The 25,102-nt window shown below is 34.8% G+C and overlaps 6 protein-coding genes across 6 annotated transcripts; 1 reads left to right on the top strand and 5 right to left on the bottom strand.

The window, feature by feature from the left end:
* Nucleotides 1–1,088: 1,088 nt before the first annotated feature.
* On the bottom strand, nt 1,089–2,451 carry LOC112763607 (uncharacterized). The gene is made up of 5 exons (XM_025809235.1): nt 2,198–2,451; nt 1,778–2,065; nt 1,666–1,705; nt 1,281–1,569; nt 1,089–1,204 (listed from the first exon to the last, which is right to left on the bottom strand). Exons 1-5 carry the CDS (start codon nt 2,449–2,451, stop codon nt 1,089–1,091), a joined length of 987 nt encoding a protein of 328 aa, XP_025665020.1.
* A 16-nt stretch (nt 2,452–2,467) lies between these two features.
* LOC112763606 (uncharacterized) lies at nt 2,468–3,646 on the bottom strand. Its single transcript, XM_025809234.1, has one exon. It carries the CDS (start codon nt 3,644–3,646, stop codon nt 2,468–2,470), a length of 1,179 nt encoding a protein of 392 aa, XP_025665019.1.
* A 5,251-nt stretch (nt 3,647–8,897) lies between these two features.
* Nucleotides 8,898–14,881, bottom strand: LOC112767447 (L-ascorbate oxidase homolog). The gene is made up of 8 exons (XM_025813306.3): nt 13,627–14,881; nt 13,416–13,525; nt 12,107–12,377; nt 10,868–10,970; nt 10,427–10,772; nt 9,763–10,128; nt 9,578–9,656; nt 8,898–9,441 (listed from the first exon to the last, which is right to left on the bottom strand). The coding sequence occupies exons 1-8, from the start codon at nt 13,825–13,827 to the stop codon at nt 9,229–9,231; spliced, it is 1,689 nt and encodes a 562-aa protein (XP_025669091.1). The 5' UTR covers nt 13,828–14,881; the 3' UTR covers nt 8,898–9,228.
* A 2,893-nt stretch (nt 14,882–17,774) lies between these two features.
* Nucleotides 17,775–18,980, bottom strand: LOC112764231 (uncharacterized). Its single transcript, XM_025809781.3, has 2 exons — nt 18,403–18,980; nt 17,775–18,053 (listed from the first exon to the last, which is right to left on the bottom strand). Exon 1 carries the CDS (start codon nt 18,728–18,730, stop codon nt 18,413–18,415), a length of 318 nt encoding a protein of 105 aa, XP_025665566.1. The 5' UTR covers nt 18,731–18,980; the 3' UTR covers nt 17,775–18,053; nt 18,403–18,412.
* On the top strand, nt 18,927–20,918 carry LOC112764230 (uncharacterized). Its single transcript, XM_025809780.3, has 2 exons — nt 18,927–19,251; nt 20,308–20,918. The coding sequence occupies exons 1-2, from the start codon at nt 19,136–19,138 to the stop codon at nt 20,513–20,515; spliced, it is 324 nt and encodes a 107-aa protein (XP_025665565.1). The 5' UTR covers nt 18,927–19,135; the 3' UTR covers nt 20,516–20,918.
* On the bottom strand, nt 20,476–24,802 carry LOC112764228 (lysine histidine transporter-like 8). The gene is made up of 5 exons (XM_025809779.3): nt 24,189–24,802; nt 23,829–23,962; nt 22,214–22,641; nt 21,872–22,003; nt 20,476–21,758 (listed from the first exon to the last, which is right to left on the bottom strand). Exons 1-5 carry the CDS (start codon nt 24,545–24,547, stop codon nt 21,270–21,272), a joined length of 1,542 nt encoding a protein of 513 aa, XP_025665564.1. The 5' UTR covers nt 24,548–24,802; the 3' UTR covers nt 20,476–21,269.
* Nucleotides 24,803–25,102: the final 300 nt, after the last annotated feature.

The following is a 25,102-nucleotide window of genomic DNA, read 5'->3' as shown; positions in this document are numbered from 1 at the left end:
TTTCTCTTTTATGCCTCTTTTTAGTTTATGAACACTTTTATTAATTTTCATTTCCTTCAATGCAATTTTATGTTTTCATGTTATTGTTGTTTATTTGAGTTGTTATTATTAATTTCTTACATTTGGTAGTAGTAGATTTTATATTTCTTGCAATTTAATATGATTTTCCTTTTATGCCTTCCAAGTGTTTGACAAAATACTTGGTTGGACTTTAAAGTAGATTTTGTGCATTCTTGACTTGAAAAGAGAAAGTTGGTGATCTTGAGTCATTAATACCCAACTTATGTTAGCAATCTAGAGTGATTAGTTAGTCTTGTGTCCATTAACATTACTTATGGATTGGGATTAACTAGTCCTATTTGACTTTCTCTCAATGTGAAGATAACATTATACCTTCTTCCAATGTTGGAGATAACTTAATAGAATTAGCTCTTGACAACTATTATATGATAATTAATGACTAGAATAAAAAGCCTTAATTCTCAATCCTTGCCATGAATGCCTCTTTTTAGTAATTGATTTCCTTAGTTATTTTCTTTATTTTATTGTCATTTAAATTTTCGCTTCTTTATCAACTCAACCTGTGAAACTCAACCAATAATTGAGCACTCGATTGTAATTCTTAGGTAGAACGATTCGGGAATAATACTCTCGGTTATTTTTATTAGGTTAAACTTGTGACAACAAAAAATTAAACTTTAATTGAGAATTGTTTGTTAGTTTTGACCAAGGTTGTCAAACTCGCGAGTCTAGGTAAACTCGTGGAGCTGATCTAGACTCGACTCGTAGACTCGTACGAGTTTACCTGTTATACATTTTTAAAAATATATATATATATCATGTATAATATATATATTTACTCAGATATAGACATTCAAACCTAACAATTTCAACATCAAAACACATAATAAATTAACCTAATACTAAAATTACAAGTTACAACAAGTACTTTGGATCACACATTTAAATCCTTCACAAGTATTTATCTAGTTCAACATAAAACACACAATTACACAATCAAAGGTTCATAAGACATAACCAAAACACAAAAGAAAACAACAAAGCAACAATTAAATTTCTAATAAACTCTAAAACTCAAATCCTCCAATATCTTCATCTTCCATGGCATCAACATCATCATCTTCACCATCTTCATCAGAAACATCATTTCTTTCAACCTCAGGTTCAACACGACCAACAAAATCTTCATCATCATTCACATGTTCATCTTCTTCCTCTATTAAATTTTGTTATGGATCCCCCAATAAACTCATTCTCACCTCCCTCACCCATGTTGAATTCATTACTATTCATATCTGGAATAGCAAATTCATTACTATTTGGATCATCATTAGTATTGTCATTCGTTGGCAAGTGAGAATGCTCAACACTTTCAGCAATATTTTCATTAACATCCTCAGTTATCCACTCATCATCAGAATGCACTGCATCAAATTCAAGTTCTGGAGTTTTTCTAATTTGCTTGTCCTTTAACTTTAAATTATACATCACATACACTAAATCATTCATTTTCTTTTGATGCAACCGATTTCTTCTCTTTGTATGAACCTACAAACATATAGTGCCAATAGTTAATAAAAATACAAAAATTAAAATTAAAATAAATAATGAATAGTTCTAAGGAAGTAAGGAATAAGGAATTACCATTTCAAATGCACTCCAATTACGCTCACAACCAGATGAACTACAAGTTAAGCTTAGAACTCAGATAGCAAACTTCTTTAGTTCTGGACAACTATCTCCATAGAAGTCCCACCACTCAGCAGGTAGCATGGTCTTCCTACTACTCTTTGCAGTTTCATTACCAAAGAGGCCTCTAGCATAATGAAAGTCAGGAAGCTGTAGACCAACCTTTTTCCTTTCTTCCTGGTTAGGAACCAGTTTTTTCAAGCAACTATATAGACCAATCTTAATGTCAGCATCATCAACCATGAAATTTGGTTCATAGTGATAATGAGGATTAAGATAATACGCAGTTGCATGCAATGGTCTATGCAATTGACTTTCCCACCTTCCATCAATAATTTCCCATATAGGTTCGTAACTAAAAATAACAATGCAAATGAATAAAAATAAGAAAATTAAATAAATAACTGAATATAAAAAGAAAACATGGTAACATGATACATTGATAATCAAATATTAAAGCTTTCAATTAGTCAAGACTCAAGATTACCTCTTTTTAACACAACCGAAGTTAGTCCTGATTGTTTCTTTGGCGTTTTTCATGCCTTCAAAGATGAAACCCATGGCTGGTTTTTCATCTGAATCAACCAAGCGAAGGACTGTAATGAGAGGAGCAGCAGCCTTGAGGCATATGACAATATTCTTCCATAGCCTACTATCCAAGGCCATGTTTTGGACTCTTATTCCTTCAGGCATTGATGCAACCTTAGTTGTCTTCCAATCAGCAGAAGTAAACATAGTCATCAACGGTCCTTTATTATCATGAAGACAAGTGAGAGTCAGTGGCAAATCTTGTGGCACCTGGCCGAACCAAGTCCTTTCCCTTTGTAAAATTTCTCAACATGCTAATGAGCATACTCCGAGAGTAGATAAAAGTGGTGATTTTTCTTCCCTTTTTTATGGTTGTTTCATGCACCTTTAGCTTCTTTTCAAAATCCTCCAATATCAAATCTATGCAGTGTGCAGCACATGGTGTCCAATACAAACTTTTTCTAGTCTCCATCATTCTTTCTCCAGCAGCCTTATAATTAGCAGCATTATTTGTAACAATTTGGACTACATTCTCTTCACCAACAAATTCTACGGCATCTTCTAGCATTTTGACAACTTTATCCGTTGTTTTCGAGATGTCAGAAGTGTCCAATGAATAAAGAAAAACTGTTCCTTTAGGGCTGTTCACCAAGAAATTACAAATACTACGCCTTTTTTTATCAGTCCATCCATCCGACATGATTGAACAACCAGTTCTCTTCCACTCTGCTTTAAATTCAGTAAGCATTTCATCAACATTGTTCACTGCTTTCTTTAATTGGGTTTCTCTTAACTCATGGTAAGAAGGGGGTTTGTAGCCAATTCCATATCTCCCAACCATCTCACAAAACTTTAAAAATTCAGGATTCTTAATAACATTGAAAGGAATAGCACTTGTATAGAAAAATATGGCACATTGTTGATCACATTGTTCCTTTAGATCCTTCTTCATCATTTGATTTATTGTTGATTGAACTTGAGCCCCTTTTCCTTTTGTAACAAAGTTGCGAATATCTTTCCCCTTTTGTTGAGAATTGTCCTTCTCCTTTTCTGTTTGTTCAGGATAATCCTCATCATCACCGAATCTTCTCTTCTTCAATGATGCTTCTTTAGCCTCCACACAGACTTTCAACATCACAGCCTTCACTTCTTCAGGTACTGAAGCACAAGGCTCTGAATCCTCTTTAGTACCGGCAAGATGATGCTTGAATCTATAAATCCCTCTGCTTATAGTCTTTGAGCAATAATTACACTTCACTTTTTTACCATTGCCTTGAACATCAATCCCATGTTTCCATCCTATATCACTTCTATTTCCAGTTGCATTTTTTCTCCTAGAAACAGTAGGTGTAGGTCTAGGAATACTAGGAAGCGAAGACCCTGTCCCTGAACCAACATTCTCAGACATTTTGTATTTTTATCCCTAAAAATCAACAACCCAAACAACAAATTCAGATTCAGATTATCCACTAACTAAATTTAGATTCAGATTATCCACTAACTAAATTCATAACTAACACTAGTTTCAGCTACACTTACAACAATAATGTTTAAAAGATGAAAAATTTTCAGCATCATAAGACTTAATCAATAATCATCACTCCAAATGCAGTACAGCAAGCAATACTTTTGTGATTCGGAATAATATACCACCCAGTTATGAGTTAACCCAAAAGTCCATTCTCATTGTCATATGAACCCCCTTTGAGGTCATCAATATGATCAAGCACAAACAAATTAAAACAATGGCAACCAGAGTCAACCACCAATACTCCAATACTCACTTTATCACACAACAGATACATTTTCATTTAAACTAACAATTCAGACTTCAGACTTTCAATTAAACTAACACAGTAAGTCAGTAACACTAACTAACAATTCAGACTTGAGAGTTTCAATTCACTAATTCAGACTTCAGAATTTCAATAAACTAAAGACTAAACATAACTACATAACAGAAGCAGAAAACAAAAGAAAAAAAAATATATAGCAGAAGCACTATCCACACATTTTAACCATGATTGAAGCATGAAGCATGAAGTACATATTACAGAAGCAAGCAAGCAGCATCAGTTTTTTTTCACACATTAATTTATTTTCAACAGATCAAACGCAGATCAGGGCCTTAATAAATTTGCAGAATTGAATAATTGCAACCAAAATTGTTAGCATTTGAATTAGTTTAACAAAATTACCTTGGAGATGGATAGACTTTATCACTTGAAGCAGATTGGCAGTGCTTCAGTGAAGAAAAACAGAACAAGGCCGACGAGGGCAGAACAGGGGAGGGGAGGCAAATGGCGTGGTGGACTGGTGGTGGGCTCTGGCGCTATGCGACTCTGCATGGTAGTCCTTCACTGGGCTCTGCGACGCTGCGTGGGTGAGCGGTGGGGGACGAGGGATGAGGCGAGGGGAGGTGAGAAGGCGAGGGGTCCGTCTGGACTCTGGCGTCTGGCCTCTGCGTGGCGGCATAGACAACGCCGCCGTTAGATGGTGGAGGGTGTGACGAGTGAGGCTGGCCGTGAGGGTTTGGTTGAGGGAGTCACTAGGGTTTCGAACTTTAGTTCACTCCTTCATTAGTGGGTGTGGGTTTAGGTTGCGGGTTTGGGTTAGCCGCTTCTGTAAGGCTTTTTTTTTCTGGGCCAAAACGACGCCGTTTTGGCGAAAATGGACAACGAAATTAAACTCGCTGACTCGCTAGCAAACTCGTGAGTTTGCACGATTTTATCCGAGTCTAGCCGAGTCAACCCGAGTCTACCCAGAAACGAGTTTATGTCCGAGTCAACTCGATTCCACTACCTAAACTCGTAAACTCGTACGAGTTTACGAGTTAACTCGCGAGTTTGACAACCATGGTTTTGACTATATTTGCAATGGAATTATTTGTGTGAAATTCCTAACCGACGATAATCCTCACATCAAATATCTCCCCAAAGATAAAACATATTGGTTGTAAATGGATCTATAAAATCAAGTGCCACTCGAATGGTTCAATTGAATCGTACAAAGTCTGTGTGGTGGTGAAGGGGACTAGATAGAAGGGGTGAATTCTTGGAATTTTCTCCCAAATAGTCAAGCCAGTAACCATTAGAATAGTTTTAGCATTAGCCTCAATCAAAAAATGACTAATCTATCAGTTAGATGTCAACAATATTTTTTATATGGTGATTTAATAGAGACTGTTTACATGGATCTTCTCCCTTATCTCATTATAACCCGTACAAATCGATACTGCTATCATCTTAAATTCTTATATGAATTGAGATAATCTAGTAGGATATGGTATGAATAGATTTTTATTCTTCTTCTTTCATGTGGGTATTAGTAGATTATTTTTTACTGTCTTTTAATTAAAATTTTGGATAATGAAATCGCTATTTTGTTGGTGTATGTTGATGATATTGGAATTATTCAAAATTCTATTTCTAAAATAGCAACTATATAAAGAACTTTAGATGCCCATTTTAAAATTAAGAATCTTGGTACTTTGAGATATTTTCTAAAAACTGAAGAAGCTCACTCAACTTAAGGCATCTCTCTAAGATTTTTAGGAGTCAAATCTGCCACTGTGGATAGCACCACCAATCTTTATTAGGATTTTAGTTCTCTTGTGTCTGATCCTTTTGTTTATCGTTACTTGATTGGATGCCTTATTTACCTCATCAGCATCCAACCTAATATCACTTGTGCCACTCAACACCTCAGTCAATTCATAACATTTGCCACTTAGTTACTATACAAGGTAGCCATTCAAGTTCTTAGGTATTTGCAAAATAGTCTAGGAAGTGATCTAATTTTTTCCAAAAATTTTGCTCTTCAAATATATAGCTTCAGTGGCTCCAATTGAGTAGGATGTCTAGATATTCGTCGTTCTTTGACCAATTACCGTTTCTTCTTGGGGAACTCATTGATTTCTTAAAAGTCCAAGAAGCATACAATTGTTGCTCGCTCCTCCACTAAAACAGAAATTGTACACTTGCCAATATCACTTGTGAGCTACTTTGGATTCTGAACTTGTTAAGGTTCCTAAGGATAGGGGTGTTCATGGATCGGATCGTATCCACAGATCTGCGGTAAATATCCGCATCCGATCCAAAAATTGCGAATACGATCTGATCCGCAAATTGATCGGATTGGATCGGATCGGATCCGCACCTTTTGCGGATAGGATCCGCACCCTTTGCGGATCGGATCGCGGATATCTGCTCTACATCCGCGTATCCGATCCGCGGATCCGCAGATTCGCACTATAATAATTAATATATATATATATATATATATATATATATATATATATATATATGTATATGTTTGGTATTATATTTACTTGTTTGTATGTTTTAGTTAGTAACTATTATTCACATATTGTATTATTTTATTTTTGTTATTTAGAGAGAGTTTGATTAAAAATATTTTAGGAATAAATAAGTTTAAAAGTATGAAAGAAATATTTTTATCGAATTCTTTTACATAGAAATATGATTAAAAAGAGAAGGTTTAATTATACGGATATATCCGATATCCGATATCCGATCCGATCCGCAAATGTGCGGATCGGATCCGATCGGATTCGGCACTAAAAAGTGCGGATATCATATCCGATCCGATCTGATGGAAATTGTGCGGATCGGATCGAATTTTCGGCCATATCCGATCCGATCCGATCTGCGGACACCCCTACCTAAGGATGTATGTGGTTCAAGTATTATTTTGTTATAAAAATTTTATTTCCATGGCAATCATATATACCCAAGAAAAATGTGAGAATTGAAATGATGGTATTTTAATTCCCTGAAATCAAATTTGCTTGAGAATAATTTTTCAAACTTTAAACCAAACATGAACATATGATATTTTCATTTTAAAATTCTTAAAAATTATTTATAATTTCCTCAACCACACACGCCCTAAATATCTCTTATGCTTATCCATCTGTCTTATTTTTTTATTAGAGTGCTCTTCGTATTATTACAAATCTTATTTTTTTACAAACACACTAAAATTGATTGCCATTTTGTCTACCAAAAAAAAATTCAAATTGGATAATAAAATTGCTCTCTGCTCCTTCTACAACAAATGACGGACATCTTCACTAAATCTCCTACCAACCAATTTTTTCATCCCAATTTATCCAAGTTAGAGCATATGGACCAGTCACCATCTTTGTCCCAAGACAAGCAATATTTAGATCATACAAAAGTTCAAAAGGAATAATCAATTTTCTCTTTTTTTTTTTTTTTTTTTCACTTATTCTTCACGCTTTTCTTACTTTCTTTTAGAGGTGCTAACTCACCACACAAATATCATTCCGTTAATATTATGAACCTTTTATAAGTTTTGATAGATTTGAAAAGATATGATGAGATGTACATTTTTTTTTCTTGAATATAGTCTATAATTACAATCATTGATCAATTAAAAAATACAAAATATATATTTTCTTAACCAATTTCTGTTTATATCCAAAATGTTGATAGAAGTTTCAATTTATAATGTTTTCCTTTTACCCATAAAAACCGTCAAAAGCAAAAAAGAACCTATTAAAAGAAAAACCAAATCGTAGAATAGGGAATTAGACATTTATTGAAAATATGGTTGCAATCTATGATGCACAGACACTGACACGGATACGGAATACGACACGACACGGGACACGGCGATACGCGAATTTTAAAATTTTATATGACACGGAGACACGCATATATATAAAATATAAAGTATTTTTTAGATAAATTGTAATGATATTTTGATATTTTATTGATATTAAAATATAAATAAAATTTTTAATTATTTTTTAATGTCTTATTTTAATTATATCAAGTATTTAAAATATTTTTTGTTTTAATAAATAATAATATATACTATATTTAAATTTATTTTAAGAATATATGTTAAGAATAAGACTGGACACGCAGACACGTGATGATATTTAGGTGTGTCTAGGCGTGTCCGGAGAAGAATTTTTTATTTTTTATTAAGACACAGTTGGACATAGCAAACATGCGTGTCGGACGAGTGTCGGTGAATGTCGTGTCCGAAATGTGTTTGACACGCGGACACGATAACCCAGCGAAGTATCCGTGCTTCATAGGTTGCAACATATTGTAGCTTAACAAAATTAGTGTGTATCATAGTGCATGTGAAATGTTTAACTATAGCAAGTGATCATAACTTCTATAATTCTGCTTCAATAGAACATGGAATATATTGCAACCATCGATAAAATGCCTAATTCTCTTGTTCCCTGTTTTGCCTTTTGATTTTACTTTTGAAAAAAAGGGGGGAAAAATTACAAATTGATGGTTCTTTAAAATCTCTTGTAATTTACAAATATAATTATATCATAGTTGATTTATTTGATATTCAAAACTCAAGTTAAGAAGATGGTTAATTTTACCTCCAAGAACCATTAAATATGACATAAAGGATAGTCAACCTTTTATTTGAAAAGATTGCCTAAAAATCTTAATATTGATGTTTAAATTCGAAAGATCTTTTTAATACAACTTCTGAACACAAGATTTGAGAGTTCGTCTTTTCTTCGGACAATCTTAATCTGGATATTTTATAGCAAATCTGGTTTCTCTTCTAAAATCCAGAAAAATGACTTGAATAGTTGAATCATACACAATCAATGTCAAAATGCAAATGGTAACTTGCTGCAATCTGCATAACCTTACTTTTTAATGCTAGTAAAAATCGAGATAATACAAAGGGAATAAAAATATAAAATATATTGCTTCTCTCTCTCTCTTCTCTCTCTCTCTTTCTCTGTCTCTTTCTTTTTCCTGGGAAAGAATGTGACCTCGAGCTGGGGTCATACAAAGATAAAATTACACATGTTCAAACATTCCAGCAGAGCATATCATAAAAAAGTGAAAGCACTCAAACAATAAAATTAGCAGCACATAATTTAGCTACTCTTTATATTCTAAAGCTAGAATGCCTTGGACACCTGGATGGATCCATCAAATAATCCTTTCTAGCTCAAAGGGGACGTGTGTGTCTTCCACTTGCCTTACCACAAAGAAGTGCATTCTTTGGAACTGGAAATTCGTCCCTAATTGAGTTTGAATCTGTGTAAACCCGCAAGTAAAACTGTTGACCAAGATATTGTCGTGCCCAAAACTCAGACCTCAAGTTCCACATTCCCACATTGTCAAGTGCAACATATATAGCCGTCCATGAATAAGGATATACCTGCTCACAATCAAATATGAATATAACACTGCATTAGAGTATATTTAATTCATGTTGCATAAACATTCATAAATCATAACCACCACTTGAATGTTTCTGAATTTAACATTAACAATTGTTAAAATTATTGGCTCACCTGTGTTGTGCAACGTGCAATTGCATCCCTAAGATTGTAACTGTTCCTGCTAGCAGTTGTCCACTGTCCTCCATCCATACTACATTTTATAGTTGAAATAACTTCAGGCCAACAAATTATTGACCAATATAAGAAGACTAAAGAAAAACATATATGTATAGACATATGTGAATGTGATGACTCACCCAACTACAAAGAAAGAGTAGCCATCAAGATGATAGCTCTGAACAATATTCTCGTTGTTTTGGAAGACAATCTCAACGAAGGATCTATAATCAGCTTGCAATACAGAGGTATCAAGGTATATGCCACCACCATAGGGTCTGTCAGAGATGCTTCCAGCACGGAAAACACCCGAGATCTTGAAGTAGTCGGCGAGTTTAAGAGGAGTGTCTGGGGCAACATAGGACACGCTGTTGATTGCATATCTCTGCTTGCGGTTCACTTGACCAGCTGAACTTGCCAGAATTATGGTCTTGGTTGTGTTTATCAAACCGTAATGGTATGATCCTTGAGGGTTCGGCCTTGGTCCACTTGCCGTAAGGTTAGTCCTGAGATTCAGTTCATCATATGCATTTATTACAAGGTGAGCAATCAGCAATATCTACTAGAATTTAGAGAATGATAAACTAATAGAATAAGATTATGGAAGAATGAATAGTAATACCTTAAGTTATGCTAGGGAAACAAATAACCCAAAGTGAACTTAATATTTATACGTAATATTTATAATTACACATCTAAATTTTTACTCGATTATTCCGACACTAATTAAAAAATATAAAATAAAATAAAATAAATATAATTAAGGAATTGATTTTTATTGTCATTCGAACACTTCTGTAATACCTTATGGAGCGGGCCTGGTTCAAAGACCAATCAATTTGGATGGTAGGTCCACCAGGGATTGGACCGGAAACTTGGCCCCCAGAATTGCTATAGTGAAGAACTCCAGTGGTGGTGAGGATCTTGTAGTTGAATCGAGTGGAAACAACAATGTAATAGTCATGTGCTGGTTGGTCTGCAGTAACTAGAACCGAATAAGATTGTCCCACATGAACGTCAAGGGAGGAGTATGTGGTTTGTAGGCTGTGTGTTCCTTCCACTTCTACCAGCTTCAATTTGTGGTTCTGTATGCGAAAGTTAAGCGAATGTTGCAACCCCACGTTTGATATTCTAAGCCTGTAAGTCTTTCCTGTTTGTACAAGACCATTCAAATTGATCGACCTCATCAAAATTACTCCTCATTTCTATCTATGCAATATTATTATTATTAGAACAAGTGCATACCTTGTTCGACGTTGAGATATGCTCCATTAGGCCCACGACCATTGATGAGAATGCCATCAGGCAAAGGCAACTTCTTACCTCTATCAAGATGAGCTTTCAACGTCTGCATAATACATTAGAGGAAATGATTTTGTTAAAATTCACTGACAAATAGGATTATTAAAGTTAAATCTCAATGTCATTATATAGTAATAGCAAAAGTTTTAACTATTTAAGTGCTCCCTTCAAAAGGACAAAAAGATCTAATTGCATCATTTATTTGTTTTAAAAGAAGTATCATATGTAGTACTACTATTCAAGTATTGAATTGGTGGAAGACCGGTATCTGTTGATCTAGAAATATTAGTATGCATTTACTAGAAAAATTTGATCTAACATTGAAGAAATAATGTCTTCATTATTGTAGTATTATTATTATGATTATGATAATAATTTGCACGAAACGTGGACACCGCCGCAAAAGCGAGATCACCCCGTGGCTGAGAAGATGCGAGTAATTGGATAGGTGGGGTTGATCCTCATTCCTCAATGAAGGTTATCTCTTTGGCACGAGGATCAATATGCATTTAAAAGTCACAAATGCAATTAATGACTACAAGGATCCAAACCCATCTCATTGGACCTATTGGCGGTTGTCGCAATTCAACACTCTTGACTTACTAATACAAACAAAACTAAAGATTCTACCTAGTCAGTTTAACATTACAGGAGATAGCAGACTTGTAGCAGCATTCTTTTAAAGTAGGAGTAGTAAATTGCAATTTTTCTTCTTCATTATACTCTTTTCTTACTCCCTTGTCTCTCTTTATGATGCTGAGTCAGCTGGTACTAGCTGCAATGCCCACTTGTAAACCCTGATGAGTGATGACATAGTAACGTTTTCTTTCTTCTTTTTTTTTGGAATATTGAATTGAATGTTCTATACTTCTATTCACCTAAAAATACGCGAGGTGGCGATTAGGCCACATCAGATAAAGGAAAAGAGTGAGCTAGTGTGTCTTTTATTTTAGGGTGGGGCGATGGTGTCATTTATTTCTTGCTTTTGCGCTACTATCTGTGAGCGAAATTAGTTGGAGATATCAATCATCAATCATCAATCACTTGCCAACCACGAAAGCCCCACAAGAAAAGTCAAATGTTTGTTATTCATCCCACTGTAATACTATTGTACTATATTCAATTAAACTTGGATGGAAAATGAAATGAAGTATTAACAGGTAGTGTTAGTGTAACACTTACAGTGTGGTTGGATTTGTACCAATCTCCAATGAGAACAGTGTAATCACCAGCTGGATCAGGGAATGGAACTGGAATTCTAGGCCTGCTTAGGATCCTAATTCCTCCAAAACCACCAGCTGCTTTATGAAAATTAAGAGATGGGAAGTAATAGAAGCTTCCAATCTGATCCTTCACTTGTAGAATGTATGTGAAGTTCCTCCCTGGTGGGATTGGGCATGTTGTTCCTAACACTCCATCTTCAAATGAGTTCCTTCTCTGCTGGATCCCATTCCTGTATTTTCAATTCATACAAATCTGGAATGAAATTCTCATGCAACTCATTCAATTATTTTTTTTTCCTTCTTCCATCTTGATTATATTCTTAGAATAATGTTATATACATCACTTTTCTCTCTGTACACCTTTCACTAATTCACTTTTGGTATTAGAAGTGAGAAAAAAAAATTATGCCGTAAAAGAAATGTGTACATAAAAAGTGATACAGCCATCATTTCTCATTCTTTTATCTTGAAAAAAAAAAAAAATTAAGCATGTGATTTATGTTATATGACATTGATCTACTCTTATTAGTTGATAGGCCATACTTGCTTGAAGACAGTAAAGCGAGAAAGAGAAATGAAATGAAATGGACCCTAATAATATTTAATTATTGTTCACCTTACTTTTGCATAACAGAAATTCAAACATTAATTCTAGAAACTTTCCCTTTCTTAATTCTTCCTTTTATTACTACTAACGTTGGTCGCTTTCTTATTACCCCAAATTATGACTTAGCTTTGAGCTTGCTGATAACAACAGGCTTCCATGTCTATGTCTATGTCGTAGATGATGCGCCACCTAATATCAATAATCATCCATGTAACTTTAGTTTGCTCTTTCCAGAAGTAATAGCTAAATAAATCTTGCTTTTTTCTTTTTCTTTCTCTTTCAGAATATTATTATAATATTATAATATAATACCAATAGTGAATGAGCCAGATCTAGATCCGTGTCCAAACAAATGGTCCAGCACCGTGTGAAATGCGGTGGCTTCTCATAGTGTTAGAGAAGTGTACTAAGAATTGTGCAAGCGACAAGAGAATAAAGACATACTCCTTATTAGTGGCCAGAGGATCACAACACAAAGCTGAATTAATTAATTAATTGTTTTAACAAAGCACTCTAATCACATGCTTGTAGTTCCTTTTCACTTTCGTCATTATGCTTGATTTTATGTATTGTGATCCCGGAAAAAAAGAAAAAGAAGGAGCAGATCGGAAGGTGGTGCGGAAAGTGGCAAATGCTTCAACAGAGAGAAATGGAAATGTACCAGGAAAGGAGAAAAGGCTCATCCAAGCTGTTGAAGACATTGATGATGAGATTGTCATTGGTAACTGAATGAATGTCTGGACCGGGAAATTGCCCATTGATAAGTATTCCCTGTTCACGTGTTGATCTCATGAATTAATCACATTGAATCAGATCCATAATGTAATTGATGTAACGTAATTAAGAGAACAAAAATGTTGACAAGTACGTACCCTTTGGCGAACTCCAAGGGGGTAAATATCGCCATAAGTGACGTTCCAGTTGAAGAACCTGTACGGGTCTTCAGCCAAGGTAACTGCAAAGAGAGAAAAACCAACACATAGGACTAAGAAGGCGCCAAAAGCAGCAGCTCCTCCTCCTAACTTGAGCGGCATTTTCTCTTTCCCTCTATTTACTCTCTCTCTCTCTCTCATGCTACTTTGTACTTACTCTATTTGTTGTGGTTAGTAAAGGAGAGACCGAGAGGGAGAGACTTTAAAAGGGAGGAGAGTGAGAGAGTGAGTGAGTGAGAGAGGGGAGATGTCATAAAATGATTAGGAATGGGGACACATTAGTGCGGTACAGAGGGAAGGAGTGATGTTAGCATGTGTAATGCTACCATAGTAGCCGTGTTTAACTTTAAAATGTTAAAATAAAAAAAGGAGGGAAAATCTAGGGGGACTTAGAACCGAAAATAAAATAGGAATGGAAAATAAGTGTCGGTCGTGGGGTCCTGAGACTGAGAGGGAGGTTAATTAAGTAAATAGGATCAGGATTAGTACTGTTGTCTCCCACATGGGTTAGTTTTTGTTGCGCTTACTAATGTGGATGTGGGTGGGGAGGAGTGAAGTACCTTGTTTTGTTGTTTACAGCTTCCAGGACCCTCACATGTGAGGAGGAGGAGCAGAGGGCCCTCTTTGTTGCTTTGCTTCTTGAATTATTCTAAAGTCGGTTCATATTCAGAATTCAGTACAGCGGCTTGGATGAATCACACACTGCGCACTTACCGATTCTAATTGCCGCCCTTCATGGAAGTGCAGAAAAACAATTTGATTCGTCAATTTTGAATTAAATAACGTATGTGATCACTGTATGCTTTTTGAATTACACATTTTTAAGGAAAATAATCACATATGGTTGTTTGATTTAAGAATCAATTGGACTCCATTTCACTTCGTTAACTTTAATTGCGCCCGTATATTCAAGCCTAAACTTCTAAACTGGACTTTTGTTTCCCTCCCTCATCTCAGTCTCGGACTCGGTCTATGCATCTTATTGTCATCCAAATCCAACATAATTGTTACTTATAGCTATAGACAGAAACATAGATATCTAATAATGGGCTGCCATGCTGTTTCAAGTGGTATTTAACTAATACGAGCATAATATGAATGCGTAGCCATAAAAATTTAGCAAGCGATACTTCCAAAAGTTCCAACGGAAGAGGTTGGTCAAGTAGTTAAGGATATAAGATATTCTTATCATCTTATGCATCATTTAATGCTTACGTTGTCTAATATGGTGAAGACACCTTGAAAGGGAAATCTTTGTTTGAACTTATACGATCAATTTGGTGTGTTAATGAGTTTGAATAAGTATAAAATATACTATATGTTTAAAATGTGAATTTTAAATAACTAGATAGCATGTATTCTCACACAAATAAAGACCAAATGCCCCCACTACGTGATTTGTGACATCTCCTTGCTCATTCCATTAACCTCGCAAGTGGTTAGTTAGCATTTTTCCTCCTAAGATGGGTTACTATCATCCAGAGTTCAGACAGAGCCGACAAGGTTGATTCAAGAGTCATGGACTACTCAGGGCCCCATAAGAGAAAGAATAGAAACAATAATTTTCCTGCATTAGATTTCTTACTCTATTCCTAAAAGTGAACAAGTACATTTTAAATAAAATTGGTAATATTTATGTTTAGTAGGAATGCACCTAAATTAAAATGTTAAAATTTGAGCCAATCCATTGTCTGGGTCGTGTGAGCCTAAAATTACAAACAACTGTCATACGGCATCAGAAATCAGAAATTTTTCAATAGTTAACGCAGTGTTTGTTTCAAGGGAATTTGGAGAAAAAGAAAACAACGGGAAAAAAAGAATAAAAAAAGAATAAAAAAAAAGAATAAAAAATATACAATTACATATTTATCCTTTATTAGAAAAACAATTTACATATATTAGTATATTATAATTTATATATATAGAGAAGGGTATTAATGTAATTTTACTTAGTTATAATATTTTTTCTCTTTATTTTTTTTTCATCCAAACAAAAAAAAAATTTCTCCTACTTTCTTTCCATTCATTTTCTCTCCATCCAAACAACATATAAAAAATCAACTTTTCCTTTCATTTTCTTTCCTCCCATTTTCTTTCCTCCCAATTTCTATTTTGCATCCAAACGAACTCTAAAGGTGTTGCTTTTTGGAGTCAGTCGTGCTATGGTAAAATAAAACAAGTGTCCCAGCTAGTAAAGGTTCACGTGATCTTAGCAGTTATTAAAAAAAAAAAAGTTAAAATGTGATTCACACGCTGCTGGTTTTTTCATGTCGGAAACCGATCATATAAATGTGCAGAGATTAGTGCTAACCAAATCCCACAATGATTATTATCAATTCGTTGTATTGACAATGAGAATCCTCCTTTTGCAAGGTAAATTATCACTTTATTGCAAAAAAGAATCTATAAATGAAACAATGTCCAATTATTATTTTGAAAATTAATTTAGCTTTAACTAATTTAGTTACACAACTACAGCTTTTGGACATGAAAAAAAGACATGCTACAAGGCGCACTCAGACATCATTAATCTCCTCATATTGCAACTACATAAATTTACTCAAATTTATTATACAGACTAGAGATTTATGTCTTTTAACTTTATTAAAAGAGCTTTGTTTTTATCTGAAAATAGAGTGGGGGTAAGAGATAGACCAATCTAGATAGCCTAAATGATGATCTTTAAATGTTATTTAATCAAACATCGCTGCTGTCAACTAAATAACTAACTAATATGCGTCATTGGCCATTTACTCATGTTTCAGGAGTTAAATCTACCACAGGATCATACCGAAGAGTAAGAGCAATATTATCATTTTTGGCCAATATATAAACGGGTAAACCATAGACTATAATAGGGTTTTAGAGTAAAAGCAATGATACATGACTAGCAAATATTATCATTTTTTGCCAACACTTAACCAACAATAATTTGTATCTATATTTACAGATATTTTACACACAAAAAATATATAATTTATACTTATATTTATTAAAATTTTACACACATAAATCAATATATTTTATACCCATAAATCAAAACAATTTGCACCTACGTTAAATTTGCACACATGAATTAGTAAAATAACAATTTAGTTTGTGTTGGCCAAATGATGGCCAAAAATACAAAAAGTTGCTAGACCCAACAATTTATCTTATAGTAATAACGATGGCCATAGCAGCATCTCCCACTCACTTTTCAATTTTTAAGATGCATTGGTTGGCGCATTCTTGATACTCGCTTTCAATCTAATTCTCCACCAACATAAGTCAGAACATGTCCGTCGTCCATTTGTTCTTTAACAAAATATACCTTTCCATATTCCAACTATATGGTAATGCAGGTTTCCTATAGCTTCACGAGAGAAATTCACAGGCCAGCAATCGCGCTCATAGTTAACACAATATCACACATTCAACTACTTTGTGATTTTTCATTTTACACTCAAAAGTCAGATCCACTAAATGTTTCCATTATCACTCAAAGTCAATTGTTCACAGATGTGGGTGAGGAGTGGATGCAAACTTTTAAGGTATGCCAAATAAAGTTCCTACAATTGTGGTTTACATTTTACGGAGCAAGCTACAACTGAACAAAATCAAACAAACCACAAACACCGTTCATATCATAGAATGCTAAAGTAACATTGCGGGCTAGAAGGTAAAATAAGATATAGATCAAAATTAAAATTAAAATCCAGATTAAGAAAAATAATAGATGACAGAGACAGAAAATATAGATGAAAAAGAATTATTTTATTCGAAATAAATTGCTTATCAAACTACAGCGGCAGGGTGCAACTTGCTAGTGTTTCGTCGCTATAAGTAAATATTTTTCATTATAACTTCCGGGCATCCCTTTTATCATTATGAGTGTCGGGTGATGCATTATATGGGTCTATTTTTTCTCCCTACATTAGACTCGAAATGGTGGGATCTAAGATTGGTTATTGTCTTCATTTTACTGTTTCTACAAAAATTTATTTATCATTATTTTTTTCTTGCATTATTTTAACAATTAGACTCAAAAGAGAATGTTGTCTGTTTCAGTATTCTATCTCTTCCTATTTTCCAAATAGATGTCCAAATTCAACGTCCAACATCCAACTTTGGACATAAATTGCAAAAATCATCATCATCATAGTCCTAATTGCCCAGTTGTAAGCCTTAGTACCGATTACACATAGATAGCTCCATCCCGTATGAAATTTCAAAAGTCCCCAGAAAGGTTCATAATCAACAAATCAACTTATGGTATGCGTTCTAATTCTCTGCACCATGATGTTGATCAACCTTTGCTAGCCCTTACCACCACCATTATCATTCAACTCAAACCATGAAGCAGATGCTGATCTTGGGAGAATACCCTATAGAAGTTAGTTTACAATAATAAGGTTCTGATTTCTAAAGCAATAGTAAATCGCTAGACGTGAACAAAAATTTCCGCTCAGGTCTCTAGTCATAATTTAGTCGAAATCATACTTCAGTCCAATTCACAAAGATACAAATACTCAGCTAAAGACAAAGTGACAAACACCTCTACAGCAAGATTGGGAAGCGCTTTCAACAGTGCAATTCCGTTCATTCTTAATTGAAATTACACATGAACCAATAGCACAACACAATCCATTCATTATCGCTAATAAGAGGTAGTAACAGATAGTTCATAAGAATGACGAGACTAAAAGGAATTAAAAGGGAAAGAAAGAAGAAAACCTAAGAGCGATCAGTGGTGATCGGAGAAGAGAAGACGAAGGCGAGAAGCAAAGGCGCCAGTGGAGTCTTCAGAAGCTTCATGAAGGAGATCACGCTTGATGTTGTTGATGCGCTCTGCGAGTAAATCGTGCTCCTCCTGAAGAGTATAGTTTTCCTCCTGAAGGCTATGGATTCGGTATTTCTGACCCAAAGACCTCATGCTCAGAAGCAGAATCCCAGTCATCGCAAACCACTGAATGAAGCTGTCCTTTCTTGCCATCGCGTGCTTCATAAACCCTAACGGCCTCTTTGTTGGCCTCACGCCGTCGCCGCCGCCTGAGGAAGCCATCTACAACCAGCTCACTCTACGACACAAGTTTTTGTTTTTTATTTTTTGGTAAACTCACTCTACTACACTCTGCCACTTCCTTACACGGAGGATACCAATATGCAAACTCATTGGGCCTTTTGGTTGGGTATCTCTTTGGGCTAATATATGTTATAATTGGGCCTAAGGCCCGTTTGAGAGAGAAGTATAAAAAAAATAAAAATAGATTGCTTGGTGGTTGCCTGGTTGGTTCGCCCTCGACTAAACTCAAATGAAATCAAACTCCATCAGTTTTTTGGCTCTGCAGAGAAAAAGGAGACCAAAAGAAGGGGAGGTCGCCATAGTCATCGTTCTCGTTTGAGAGAGAGAGAGAGAGAGAGAATCAGAGCTTTGAGAGAGGAGAAAGAGAGAAGGAGAGAAGGTACCATGATTACACGATCGAATCTGGCGGAGCAGCTAAGGGAGTATCAGATTCGATCCAAGCATGACTGGGCCTCTGTCTCGTTCTTCTCTTCCACTTCTTCTAATCTCGCCTCTTCCAGGTATGCCAACACCCAACATTTTTTTTTTCTTTTCTAAATTTTCAAAATAAATATATTTGTAAATTATGAATATTTTGCCTTTTATAATCAAATCTCCTTTCTTTTTCCCTGTTTGTTGTTTGTGCCTCGCAATAATTGCACATATGGTGTAACTCGCAATCAAAACACCAATTGTCATTTTCTTATTTCAACCGCTTACTTGAATATCTTCTGATTTCCTCTTTAGCTACAATGCGTTTTGCTGCTTTTCCCTTACTTCATGTTTTTTAAATTAAAAAAATTGGTTGCGATTACGCCGGAGACTGTTCCTAATATGATTTGGATAGGGAGAATTTATTATTAAGTTATAACAAAATAAATCATTAGGCAGATGCAGGGAAATTCAGTTGGGCTTTTTATTTGAATCTTTATTCAAATTGTTCACAGGGCACGTGCCCATCTTCTGTTCAATTTAACATCTTGATTTGGGGATCGTTTTGGTTGTGCCTGCTATTGAAAAATGGGCTTTCTCTAAAATATGGTACGGATTAGTAAACTTTATGAAGGGGAGTCTTGGAGCAACGCTTGAGTTGTCTCCAGGTAGGTTGCTACGGATGTAATTATTAGGATAGGTTGTCTATTATATATCCTTTGGGTGCGGTTCTTCCCAGACCATGTGTTAATGCGGGATGCTTGTGCATTGGACTGCCTTTTTTTGGTGAACTTTATATGGAAAGATTATATATGGGTTCTCTAAAGGAGACTCTAGAGTTAAGATTAGTTTTGCCCAGTTTTTTAGGAAGCTGCAGGCTTGAGTTATCTAACGAAAATGCTTATTATGATTGTTCAGCCTATTGCAATTTGCAAATTGTAAACCTACAATCATGTTTTACCTTTTGCACTTAAGAAACGTTGTAGTGTGGAGGATGTGGGTTGAAAAGTGAAAACATATAATATCTGCGTTTTTAGAGATTTTTAGCCGGATAATTGCTGTTTGTTTACCAATGCAATTCTTTTTCCCACATAGCATTATATGATGATAATGATGCCTTTCGTTTCTTCTTTATTGTGACACAGGGTGGATGTCGTGGTCTTTGTAATATGGGAACTTGTTATTTTAGCTTTCCTGGTTTTCTCAGTAGTCTCGTTGTACTTTAAGCACATCCGGCTTGCTTTTATATTAGTTTGTATCACGGTGTTGTTGCTTTTATGCATGAAAATTACAAAGCAAGTAAGACTAGCAAGGAAAAAGAAACGAAGAATGCTTCTCCCGTTGTCAATGTAAAATGGTGTCAAGTCTTGATCTTTGGCATGTTTCCTTTTGTCCCTTCTCTCCTTTTCCTGGAGTAGGGATCATGGCCATTCTTGACCATTTCCATTGATTCAGCTTCATATTCATAATTGGATTTGTGTAACTCCTGATTCAACCTATAGCAAGTCAAACAAGTACATAATTGACGATCTTGTGTCAACATGTGCTTATCCAACTTGCTGATGTAGATCACTATGGGAGATGGTGTAACTTAGTAGTGCTAGGGTATCATCAAGTATCTATATATTTGCATTTCATTTTTCTTTTCACGTTTCTGTATACAAAGTGCTACTAATGCAAGTTACTATTGAGCTTTTGACCCCTTGTAAGTCTTACATTTGGAAGTTAAAATACCATCAGATGATTTCTTGTGTAATGACAACATGTGTGCTAGACAGTTGAGTTTTAGAGGTGTATTATTTTTCAGTAAGGTAACTAGGTTGGAGCTTTGCTAGGTTGATTTCTGGTTTGTTGGCCATATATGAAGAATAGAAGTGAAATTATCCTTGTCTGTTTCATGACCTGTCTCAGATTGTGATTTCGAAATGTAATATTTGTAGGGCGATGCCAAATATTAAGTTTATTCTACTTCCAACATCTAGAATGAAGTTTTCCCATGATTGTATAATGATTCTCGAAATTTATCTGTAACGGCCATTGGGAACATCCCAAATGTTAGCTCTGCATGCTTGGCCATGCATCCTGGGAGGTGGTACATTTCATGTTCTTACTGTGGATTGAAGAAGTGGAATTTTATTCCCTGAGCCACTATGCTCCAAATGGCTCCTGTGACAACCATTAAACTAAGAACCATACCAAGTATTCCTAGCGTCCAATTTAGACACCAATTTATGCTATAAATCTTTGGTTTCTTAATCTCTACCCACATGAAACAGGGGTAAGCTAGAGTTATAGGCAGGGCAATGCCTCCGATAAGACCTGCCAAACTTCGCAGAAAGGGTAAAGCTACGGCGATGAAAAAGGCGAGGCATCCAAAGAATCCCCTCAAGGCCACTCTTAGCCACCTGGGGCAAGGCCTGTTCTTTTTGATTGTGTACCTTGATTCCAAATTGTCAAACACTGGCATTGCATAGATTTGGAAGGAACTGAGGCTGTTGATGACAACCAGCATGCTTGTCAAAGCGATGATCAACTTTGATGTATCATGTTGGTGGAACTTGTACAAGGCACTCAACATCCCTTGGTCGGGAGGTATCTGATTTCAAAGATCACGCCATTATTTATTTATTTTAGCTATTGGTCTATTGTTAAGCCAGTCATTGGAAACATGAGCTATTATTATTGAATGAGATAGTAGGATGCACTTACTGAATTTCCATAAGCCCAATAACCTCCGATGGCAAGGGGAAACAAACATAAGGCAATTATTAGATAGGCAAACATGCAACCTCTCCACATGGCCAAACGGGAAGGTTGTTGAGCATCCGAAGGCATTGTCCCCTGCAACAATGACACTTAATTGTACTCTGAATCGCATGAAAATGTCTTAATGTGAAGATGATAGTGAGAATTATTAGATGGCTTGACATATTTGACTAAACTATTTAACATAACAATATTTTAGTTATTATCTTAACAAGAAAACATGTACATGTCAGTAGCGATCTTGATATTTAACAAACGTAGAAGGTATATTCTTTTAAACATTACCTGTATTTCTAACACAAGATTGTGACCCCTGAAAGCAAATGCTATAATGCCAAGAGCATTGCACACACAAAAAGTGCTAGTGAACTTTGATGGACCCTTTGGTGGATCATAGGATACATGAGGGAGGGTGCCTTTGACCATAGATACAATCCATATGAGAGCACAATAAGCCACAGCAGTGATGGCTCCAATAAGTGAAACCCCTGCAATTGAATTGAGGTTGGGAAGTTGAGCAAGCAAAATGGCTGTGCAAGTAAACACCAAATACCACTCTGTGGTGCTGAGTGGGCTTAGGGTGCATCCCTCTCCACACACAATCTGAAAGAATATCTTCATGGTGCCACCTCCGATCATGATGAGGGTCACACACGTCCCACCCGATAGGTACATGATTGGGAACAGTGCCAGCAATTTTCCTAGCTTCTCTCCTGCAATTTCGTTCATAACATCATGTGTGTCATTTAATCTGAACAGTTTATATGATTGAGTACAAGCCATTAAACATTGCATTATTACTCCTGAAATTTTATTCAAAATAATACTTCTTATAATGAACTTTGGTGGATGCTAAAGTACCCCTTACTTGCAGAGTTTTAAATAGATGTACGGATAATTAAATATTACAACAAAACTCTTTTTTCTTCAAAAAAAAAAAAAAAGGGTTCAACTATATATGACTGATAAAAAAATAAAATAAAAGTTTATAGTTTCAAGTATAATATAGGTACTTAACAAAGATCTACAAGACTACAACTCGAGAATAAATATTAGAGAAAATACCATTCTCCTCTCCTGTGAGATACTAAAATGATATTCTCATCCCCTCTATTTATAAAATGTATATTCTCCTCCCTTATAACTTTTAAAATATTTTCTCTTTAATCCGTTTTAAATTTTTTGTGTTAATTCAAGAAAAAATAAATTATTTTTTATAAAAATATCTTTTAGCAAAAATTTTATTTTTTATCATTACATTTTACTTACCAAAATACTCTTTAATAAATTATTTTTTTATTGATTAAATTATATTTTTACTAAAATATTTTTTTTAAAAATTAATAATTAAATTATTTTTTTCTAAGGTATCCTTCAATAATTTTTTAATTATTAAATTATAATTTTACCAAAATTTTTGTTAACAATTATTTTTATATTTTACTATTAATTTTTCGATATCAATATATATTATTTTAACATTAAATAAAAAAACTTAGTAAAATTATTTTTCAATGTAAATATATATTAATTGTAAAAAATAAAATTTTTGCTTAAGGGTATTTTTGTAAAAAATAATTTTTTTTAAAAAATAGATAAAGTTAACATTAGTTAACACAAAAAAATTTAAAATGGATTACATGAGGTTTTTTAAAAATTATAAGGGAGAGAAATATACATTTTATAAATAGAGAAGAGAGAAATGTCATTTTAGCATCTCGTAAAGGAGGAGAATAATATTTTCTCTAAATATTAAATTAAATAAAATTTGAGAAAATTTAGAGCTAGCACTTTTTGATGATGGCTAATTGATAGCTAAATATCACAAATTTGGCTGGCCTAGCACTGCTCATAACATTTAGTGCGCTAAAAAGCTAATATAACTGTGCTTAGTGCTTACCAAATGCTGCCATTGCAAGCTTGAGGTACCTGCTATGGCGCACCCCACTCTCCGATTCGTGGAGCTGAATTAGTAACCATAGCGTGTAGAGCTGCCACATGAAAGCCCCACACAAACATATGATTCCCCAAATCCTGCATCAACATATACGACACAGTCTTAAATTGTTGTTCACAGTACTATTATGTCACGGAAATATGCAACAAATGTTTTTCTTACATTCATTTAAATGGGTCTTAATCATTAACTGAATAAAGGTTGAGTTTTATTGGCTATGTAGCTTTTTTCCTTTTTTTTTTAAACGGTATTTACAATATAAATAACCACAGCAGAAATTTATAAGGTAACATGAAAACCCACCATCCTAGATTAGTGAAGGCCAAGGGAAGAACAAGGGCCTGGAATCCAATTCCCGAGCTGAGAATGTGAAACGCAGCATAGTATGCGTTTCCCTTTCTCGACTCGGTGATAGGAAGCCAGGCATCTTGACGGTCAAGCTTAGTGAAGCGCCCAACTTCTTCCAAGTAACCGTGTATGTTTTCAAAGGCCTTCTTCATGGGGCTGGCCAAGGGAGTGTTCATAAAACGAGTTGCAAACGGGCTTTTAGGAGTTTTGGGTGCCGAATCCACCATGGATGGAGAATGCACATGAGTAGTAGAAGACATGGCCGGAGAGGCTCTGCTACTTTTCTTCATCACTTCAACAACTTCCTCCTCCATATATATAGTGGTTAATGATTGCCAATTTTTTTTACTGGTTGTTGGAGTATTATTTGTGTTGGCTTACTCTCCTACATGTATATATATAGTTCAAGTAAAGGGATCAAGTGTCCCATGCATGTCGCATATTCTTTTCATTCCATCTTCTCATGACTACTACTCATATAACATAAGTCTTTCTTTGGTTGTTGAGCATGTTGAATAAATCTTTGACAATTCCACTAAGGTTGATGAAGGCATAAAGTGGGTGCGCCTTCTTTTGAAGTCCATAAGAGCAACTCAAGGAGAGCATTTATGGAGTTTCAAATATATGTCCATGAAGTGAAATTATTTTAAATTTTTTTTTGCCTTAAACTTGATAGATGAAATAAGATCGATCTTACTTTGGAAAGATGATTTTACTTTAATGAAGAACTAATTAAATTTTGTCAGCTTATATAAATTTAAAATAAATTAAAACTAAATATTAAAGTGATAAATCTTGTATTTATTTTCAAATAATTTTTTATGACATGTGTTTCACAAATACTAATATAATATTTTGTAAAACCTAAA

The sequence above is a fragment of the Arachis hypogaea genome, chromosome 17 (genome assembly GCF_003086295.3).
Source record: "Arachis hypogaea cultivar Tifrunner chromosome 17, arahy.Tifrunner.gnm2.J5K5, whole genome shotgun sequence".
NCBI lineage: Eukaryota > Viridiplantae > Streptophyta > Magnoliopsida > Fabales > Fabaceae > Arachis > Arachis hypogaea.
Note: the sequence above shows the minus strand (reverse complement) of the source record. Positions and strands in the feature narration are given on the sequence as shown.